This window comes from Pelecanus crispus, chromosome 4 (genome assembly GCF_030463565.1).
Source record: "Pelecanus crispus isolate bPelCri1 chromosome 4, bPelCri1.pri, whole genome shotgun sequence".
Lineage (NCBI taxonomy): Eukaryota > Metazoa > Chordata > Aves > Pelecaniformes > Pelecanidae > Pelecanus > Pelecanus crispus.
The window spans coordinates 69517709-69527121 of NC_134646.1; the positions used below are offsets into that span (position 1 = coordinate 69517709).

Genomic DNA, 9413 nt, shown 5'->3' on the forward strand with positions numbered 1-9413 from the left:
AATAAATTTAATATATCACTCTTTGGAGATATAGTAAGGATTTTTGTTGAGGAGTTTGGCTATATCAGGGTTGGATGGTGACTCTTGTTTGTCTGTATACAGGACTAAGTAAGATTAGAATCTTCCTTATAGCTCTTGTGACTGTCTGATTTTTTTTTTTTTTTTGTGTGTGTAGACATGTAAAAGGGCCTACTTGCTTGCTCCCTTAGGCAAGAGACTTGAATGGAAAAAAGGTCGACTAGATCATTGTTTCTGTTCTGCCTGCTTGATGGTAAGGGTGGTAACTGAAGCAGATTGGAATGTGCAATAATTCAGTATATATTAGTAGTTAGGTATGCCTCCCTCTATGTTCTCAAGATCAATCATGAAATAGAGAAAGCATTGTGACCCCAAAGTAGCTTTGAGGATGTCATAGCTTATGTACGGCTCCCCGCTCTGGTTACACCTAAGTCATAATGCAAATCTGCAGACATGGATTAATCAGGAAATAAATACCTGAGATGTATTAGTATTAGACTATCCACCTGTAACAGCTATAATGTATAATCAGTTGCAGGCAAAGTGATGCGAATTTTCCGGATTAGTACATCTACCAAAATATTTATACAGGAAACTGTCATTATTTGAAAAGCCATAACAGGTTGGATAAACAACTTTCTGCCAAAACAGAAGCAGAACCCCTACAAGGCAATTATTTACCCAGGTAAACAATTCACCTTTAAAATTTCTGGCAACTGTGAATACACATTTTCTCCCTCTCAGGTGTTCCCCTTTTGTGTTGTTCAGTTCTTTTTTGCAAATGCTATCTGCTTTAAAATGTTACGTACAGGATATTTCCTTCTCTTCAGTGTGATCGTGTGAAATTTTTGCCTGTGTACATTTTGATACTTTTGTCTCATGGATAAGCTATAAAACAACTGCTTTAACAGAACTGAAATCAATGCCCTAGTGAAAAGTTTTGATGATGCTCAGTGCTGCATTTATTTTTCTACCCCAAGTATATCATTGCATTTGGTACCTTTTTCAGAAGAACAATGAAATGATTTGTGATTGTCCATTGTGGGAGATTATGGGTGAACAGACATGTTTTCACCATGAGCATTTGTCATCCATTTCTTTGTTTTTTTCCTGCCAATCCAGGTTTTGAGGGTCCAAGATTTTATTAAGCAAAATGAGGATATTCCCAAATATACAAAATTTCTTCAGTCTAGTTCAAGAAAAAGTAATGAACAACAGGAATTAGGCAGCTCACACTGTGGAACTACTGAATTACAGATAACCACTGTTCTAAGTGGCTGTCTATAATCTGTTGCTTTATATCTTCACTGATTCTAACTAGCTTCACTTCCACCAAGTTCAGCGGGAGCTTGCATGGGAACAGCTCCACAAAAGTTGAATACCTAGATCTTTCTCAGCTGGCATTTGTAGACTCTGAGTGGCCATAAGAAGCTCTTTTTGAGTGTTCGAAGACAGAAAAAGGACAGATAGGCTCATCAGGGATCTAAGCAAGATGTTGGACCCCTCTTCTACCTGCTTCCACTTTCCGATATGCCATTACTTCTGCTTGGTGTAGCATGTTCCAGCAATCAGGGCATGTGTTGTGGTCATTTACTATGTAACACCTGCTTTTTCTCCCATTCATGCTGTATTAGCTGTACAAGTTCTGAGTGCAACATGGTCTTTTCCCTTTCATTTCTCATGTAAAACAGATTTGTACATTCTGATATCGCAGTTGGATTCTGACATTCTATCCATTTCCCAGTCTTAGAAATACAGAATTTAAGGGTAGTTCTTAATGTTCTTAAAGTTCTGGCTAAATCCTGGTTTTAGGTTTCATTACACATTTCTGCTTGCCACCGTTTTCTATAGGTTCTTCTCTGAGACAATTTCAGATCATTCCAACCTGTGTTGACCGATCCAGAGTGACTTCTTTGCACGTAATGCAAAACATGGGTTCTCAGAAACGTCGTCTTTATTCTTTCCCAAATTCCCCTAAATGTACGTAACAATATCTTAGTCCATTCAAAGCTGAAAATTTATCATGATATTCTGGCATCCCTGGGTAATGCCTGAAAGTTATACTGGTTTGAGGTGTGAGGGGAAGAGGTGGAAGGGAGGAGTAGTGGCACACTGTCTGATCTCATAGTATTGTGTATATGCATGCAGGTGGCGTATTCCACTGAAAGGTTTCAAAGAAATCAAAAGGCTTATGACATGAAGCAATCATTGTTCATGTTTTGGAGATGGAAAAATTGAGGCAGTGAGTCATCAAATTACTTTTCTTGAAGGACATCCAGGACAGAAGAATATCTTAGAATCTAACAATGCTCCCAAAAGGGAGGAAATGCTCCCTCTGAAGAGAAATTTTGCATTTTTCTTGGTACTCTTTAAGTTACTTTCTGAACCAATTACTTGGCAGTATTGCCAGGGAAGTGAAGTAATTTCAACTTACATTACTTTCCTTCTATAAATATGTGAATATTCACTGTCAAGAGCCCACCATTTACTATACAACATTATGTTTCACTGAAGGCATGATTTCCATCTGGGAACCTTTGCAATGGCTCAGCCCAGAGCTTCCGCCTCAAAGGCTAGGCAATGTGCTGTTACTAATCCAGTTCTAACCTGGATGCAATTTCAGATCTAAAAATAGCTTCCTTGGCTGCATAAGGCACATTTTTGGTTGGGCTGACATAGCTAGAACACTGTGCAGAGTAGACAGAATCACGATAATTTCATGTTTCTGGGGATGCACTTTAAAGTGGCAGTATTTCTGTATTACTAAGATTTTTCTGGATAAGCAAATCAGATTCATACCTGTTTGGTCCTTTGGAAGGAAGGATGTGAGATTCTGTGTGAGTCAAATGCTAGTTCGTTAGGAGTTGTCCAGTTCCTTGCTTTTGCACTACAGGATCTCTTCAGCGTGTTAAAGGGGCTATTCTGGAATTGGAAGGTGCATAAAATGGAAGTGCAGGCGTTGCCTTGTCATGATATATCTTTGAACAATGCTAGCACAGCAATGCCCAAAGCCTAGATGGAGATCTTGTAGGTACCACCAATGAGCAGCAGTAGAGATGTGCCTAGTGTGTTCACACCTGTCCCTCCAGTCAGGTATTGCCATAAGTTTAGGAAGGCAGTTAACTGTGAACTTAACTGAAGTAACTGAAATAAGCCTAAAGACAACAGTAAAATAGAATTTCATTATTTTGTTGTTACTTCTTATACCGTGTTACCGTTTTGATGTAATAGCATCATAGTATGAGTAAAACCCTGTAGCATTTGGGTGCCTTATTTTAATTCTCTGAACAAATTCTCAATTGTGATGACTCTTCTATAATACATCAAAAGGCAGTTTTAAGTCGTCTTTTATATAAATTCATCCCCTAGCAATGCATTGAGAAACTCGTATCTTTCTACTTAAAAGATACAGGAAGTCAAAGTATTCTCTCTGATTCCAACTTTAGATCTTGCCTTTGAGATTTCACACTTCTTACGTACAATAAATAAAATAAGGGGAGAGCAGACATAAGATAGACTTCAAGTATTCATACTGCTTGCAAGCACAGTGAATTAAAATAGTCAAAGTAGAAGTCAAACGGGGGAGCCAACTGTGATGGCATGTACAGTCTTATACTTGCCCAGTATTTTTGCCCATGGGCTGTCAAAGTCTGAGAGGTACTTCTTCAGAAGAATCAAGCCATCCTTCCCAGGAGAAGGACAGTAATTATGGTTAGAAAAGAATGAAACTTGAAAGACTTTTGAAATATTTCAAAACTTATCTGTCATCTTTTAGTAATAGTTGTTCCTTTTTTCTTTACTTGGAAGACAGTGGGAGGCAAAATCAGCTGTCATAAGAAAGGGCAAGTGCAAACATAACCCTGAAATTTGAAAAGAGTTCAGCAGAGCCTAGAAAAATACTGTTGCCTAGAGTTTCTACTGTGGATAGGTATTAGTTGCATCTTTAAGACCGCTTTATACAATTCTAGTGGATAAAAGTGAATGAATAATGGTATTAGAGGTACAGTTTTTTCAAGAGGTTTTGTTTTGCAGCAGGAAGACATTATAAAACAATGTTACTGGTCTGTTATTAGTAAAAGGAGCCAAATAGATTCTGGACTCGTGAGTTAGCATAGTTTCATTGGTTTAAATGTTGCTTTACCAGTTTTACAAATTGAGGGTCTGGCTATCTGTTTTGAAGTAATGAAACACAATAAAATGCCTGGGCACTGCAAAATATTCCAGAGAAGGATTTGCACTGGTGGATTTGAAAGCCCTTTTAACTGACAGTTAAAAGGAACAGAATTCATGAGAAAGAGTGTGTTTGTATCCCTGAAGTATTTGTGTAGGGCTTTTTCCCTAAATCACTGAAAAATAATGTTTTTAGAAACACTTTTCCATCTGATTTCTTACTGCATTATGTTCTCTATTGCTACCAATTTACTGCTTAGCCTATTTCTAGTTAGTATGATCTTGTGTTTCATGCTAGTAGTGCTTTGAACCAACAATTGTCTATGAAGAGATTCTGTAAGGTTAATAATATTGTGACCACAGCTGAAGTTTATATATGCCTCTTTTAATCTTCCCCACCTAGATGAATATTTAATTTGCAAAAGAAATATTCCAAGTGACATTTTTCCTATTTCCAATTTTTCTGTTAGAAAATATACAGCCTACTCTTCTGGCACATCTTTTTTACTCACTGTCTTACTTTCAGGAAGCCCAGAAAAAAAATGCATGCTTGAGTGTAGTAATGCTAATGCATATTACATCAACTGATACAGGGGACTGTACAGCATTAAGTGTTTCACATCAAAGGTTAGTTTTATAAGGAACTGCAGTACCTAAAACTTTCAGTGTTGCCTTTCTTTATATAGGAAAACATTGGCTTGAGTTCAATAAGCATTAAGACAAAGTAAATGTTTTACCTGTAACCAGAAGCCCAAGTGCCCATTTAGTTAAATCTTATGATTTACCACTTACTGAAAAAAAAAAAAACCCAAAACCCAAACCCAAAAAAAACCAAACCAAAAAATTGCAGCAGCTCTGGAAAAAAAGGTATGGTTGGGAAGTGGCTCTGGCACCTGCCTGTTCTTGGAGTATATCCAGGCCAGAGATAGATCCCATCACACAGACGCATGAAAGACAATTAATGTATTTCGTTAAGAATAACATTTAGCAATTATGCTTCACTAGTTTGTTCAGACAGATAGTTTTCTTTGTATTTAGTTGGATGACACAAAGGAAAAAGCCAAGAAACGACTGGATGATTAGTTAAACTCACAGTTTGGGGCAGCTGAAGCTAGGTCTGCTTTCAAATTTGCTAACTGAAATCAATTTGATTGGATAGCTTCAGTGAAATTCAAATGTACCGTGTTGGTTTGAAATTGTTTAAGAAGAGGAAAACTAGTCTTTCATTTTCTGGCACTTAAAAGAGAACAAAATAAAAAAACTTGATTCACAAAACACTGGGAGAAGGAATGTTTGTTTTCTTCTTATCTACCAACCTAGCATTAGAATCATGGAATCATTTAGGTTGGAAAAGACCTTTAAGATCATCCAGTCCAACCATTAATCTAACACTACCAAGTCCACCACTAAACCAATTAAGGGTAGAGTAGTAATTTCATGATTCTTGACTTGGTGGCTGGATTATTTTTTAATGAAAGTAAAACTAGGAATCATTAAGGTTGGAAAGGATCTCTAAGATCATCAGTCCAATCATCAGCCCAACACCACCATGCCCACTAAACCATGTCCCAAAGTGCCACATCTGCACTTTTTTTTAACACCTCCAGGGATGGTGACTCCACCACCTCTCTGGGCAGCCTGTTCCAATTTGACCACTCTTTCTGTGAAATTTTTCCTAATATCCAATCTAAACCTTCCCTGACACAACTTGGGGCCATTTCCTCTCGTCCTATCGCTAGTTACTTGGGAGCATGTGTTGGAGACCTAGGCTTGTTTTTTTTTTCTTCTGTCAGCTTTCTCACCTTTGAAAGAGTTCCCTTGTCAGTGGGTTATAGGATGAAACAGGGTGAGCTACAGCGTGTCACCTGTTGCCACTTCTTCACTTGTATATTAAGTTGTCACTGGACAACCTAGGCCTTCGTCACTTGGGTAAGTGTCCCAGTTACCTTCATATGCACATGCACGCATTCTCTTGCTCTCTCGTTTTTTCTGTGCCTCTGTGCTTCCTTTCCCTCACACACACACAAAGCAGAACCACCACTGCCATCTCTTCTTCCCCTGTGTTCTGTGAATGAAGCCATTTGTCTCCCTGCAAATGATGAAATAATTTAAGTTTTAAAAACATTAAATTCAGTCTGGAGGAAATACTTTAATCTTTCATTTTGATGTGTACATTCAAAAATTATTCCTTTGGATTGATTTGACTAGAAGTTTTATTGATTGCTTGGTTTGGCCACCAAATAGGAGAAAGTCAACTGCCCAAACTGGTAGCTTTGCTAACGAGATTTTTAACAAGGTTCATCTCTGCTTGCAGACTTCTGTCATGTCTAAATTACAGATACTGTTGTAGATCTCGGAACATGTGAAACATCAGTAATAAACTGATGTAATAAACTAAACATCTACCCCATCTGGTAAAGGAAATCCACATTAATTATAACAGTAATATGGCCCTTTGTGAGCAGGCTGTTGGAAAGGGTTCAGAGGGAAACTGAAGTACAAGATCAGTGATGATCAGTAATGACCACCACCAACTGGACCAGGAGAAAAGGAACCTGACTTGTGGATTTGAAGTGAAGGACAAACTCTATTTAAATGGAAGGAACACAGTATACTGACTTGTGTGTAGGAACAGCAGTTCTGCAGCCGTAAACCTACTCAAAAATGGAACGGTAATTTTTTCTTTTAGCTGCTTACAGAGGTACAGAAACCAGATTTAGTAAAGGGAGTTATGTAGTTCTCATGAAATGTGTGTGTTCAAGTAATAGGTTTTGAGTTATCTCCACAGCACATGAAGTCCATGAACATTCATTTTTCATGTGAATTGTGCGTACATAGAAATAATCTTCATCTGATATTCTGTGAATGAAAACTTCTAACTCAAAATTATAAACTACTAACACACCAAGTATAGCAAGTTTTTACAATGTTTTCAGGCTCTTATTTAGTTGCTCTGTAGAAAACCCAATTAAAATAGGACAAATTGATCAAGTAGAAATAATTCTTTCTAAGCTGTGGGTGTCTCCAAAAAAAAAAGGTTCAAATTAATTTTTCTTCTTTAATATCAGGATTCATTTCTGGGACATAAAGACTTGTATAAGTTCTAGAGAGAAGGGAGCAGATGCCAAGAAATGGTAAAAGCAGAAATCAGGACTAGAAGCTAAGATAAGTACAATGTAGTTGAAGATTGTGGTCATAAAGTGGGAGTACAGAATGTCCTTTCTTCGAAAGGAGTTGAGACCCTGGGAACTGATACAAGCTCTGTGTTTTGCAGCATTTTGAGCCTTTAGAGCACAGTTCTATGCTGGGAACCTATGAGAATAGTAGAGGCATAGAGAATAAGGGCTGTGATCCATCTGGGAATGGAGAAGGACCTCAGGAGAGGGAAAGAAGAACATACATCCTTTGGAGGAGAGAAGCCAGCATGGTCAACAATGTAAGAAAGAACAGCGCCATGAGCTAGCAGGAGTACATTTAGCCATCATCAGAAAGGATTCCTGTGCTTTCAAGAAATCTGGCATAGCTCATTAGTATCTCCCTTTGGACAGTGCAATGCTGACTGTGGCCATGAAGTTAATGAGAAGTAAGGGCTTTGGGCAGCATGTCCTCTTTTCTCTTATGTAACACAAAATATACCAGAAAGTGCTATGAGAATGAAACGTGGAAGGATATAGACACCTTAGCCCACTTAGTAAATCTTCCTCCAGCTTTTGTGGTGCTGCATCAGAAAGGACCACAAGTGTGCAGTTGAAGTTACAAGCAACTATTTAGCTAGCTAAAGCTGCAGTGCTTCCTCAACTAACAAACTGTCTGCAGTATGCATGGAAAAAAATGAAGGCAACACTGAAGAGGAGACAAAACCCATATATTAGTGTAGAGAAAAGAATAGGATGGAGTCACAGGTTATAATCTGTATCATATCCAATTTGCAGGTGTGTGTAACGACATTTGAATAAACTCACATGAAATTCTAAGGAAGCCACCTTCTTCCTTTCATAGTCTGAATTCTGTTTCTCTAAGGCTGGAAAGTACATGTATATAAACATTGGAAAACACACCATCCTTTTTCACACGCTCCCAAAAAGAAAAGGCAAGAGACAGAGGTTTTGCAGAAGGCATGGCAGCACAAAAAAGCAGACTTGGAAGTCAGCTACAGCAGCAAAAATGCTAATTGGCCTTACTAATTATGCATGCTCCTTCTATGTAGAAGGCAGTTTTTCAGAATTTCACAGCTATGATGTTAGGGATGGCAAATTTAAGAAGAAGGGCAAATATAAATTTTTCGTGAAAGTTTAGAAAACCTACCAAATAGGAAAGAGAACAAACTCCTTCCTTCCCCACCAAAAAAAAACCCCACCAAGTTATTCTTATAAATGGGTATTTTTTTATCACTTGTGTGTCAGCCATTATAGACATGTCTACTGTATTTAGTAATTAAGCTAAGAGAAGGGAGAAAATAAAACACATCTGAAGCATGATGTGCAGAATTCTTGTTTCCATTGGTTCTAATCTACTGCTTTGTGTAAATGGACTCTGCAGTATTACATCTCCAGGATGACAATAAGCACAGCCTTACGCCTGCCTCCTGGTTTGTGCCATAATTGTTGTGCAAGCTGAATTATGGATTGTATGTATGAGATGGAGATGCTTTGAAAAGAAATAATTTAAGAAAAGTACTTGATGGGCAACAGGCAGTATATGCAAAAGGGATGTCATTCTTCACTGAAAAAGGGGTCCTTGCATGAAACAAGCATCTTGCTTTTTTTCATAGAGCAACACAAGTTCATAAAATGTACTCAAATTTATATAATTCCTCTCCATTGTGAATGCAGCCATTAATCCTATCCTGCTGACTTACTTTTCTGGAAGGTGGCTCAGCTGAAGCAAATATTAGATCAGCAAGCAAATAATTTCAAGGAGTCACTGAAGAAACATAATCTACAGTCCAACAAAGAAAAGGAGAAGCTTTTGCAGGATCTTCAAAACACTATTAAAGAAAACCAGAATGTTAAACTACAGCTGGAGGCATCACATCAAAAAGTCTTAAAAATGTTGGAGAAAAGCAAAAATCAGGAACTCAAGGTCAGTTTACAACATACTAGTGTTAAAAAAAATCATATTTGTGGGATAAGTTATCTCCAATTATCTTAATGATGGGTTGCCATTGTTGCACATAATGAATTATTCTGTGATTTTGAAACCTCATCATCTTCAGGTTGGGTTTT

General features: G+C 37.7%; 1 protein-coding gene across 1 annotated transcript in view; it reads left to right on the forward strand.

Moving 5' to 3' along the window:
* FAM184B (family with sequence similarity 184 member B) overlaps positions 1–9413 on the forward strand; it is a 51742-nt gene that overhangs the window by 29667 nt on the left and 12662 nt on the right. The window contains exon 4 of the mRNA XM_075709080.1: positions 9058–9270. Within this exon, the coding sequence (XP_075565195.1) occupies positions 9058–9270 (213 nt within the window). The remainder of the gene's footprint in view (positions 1–9057; positions 9271–9413) is intronic.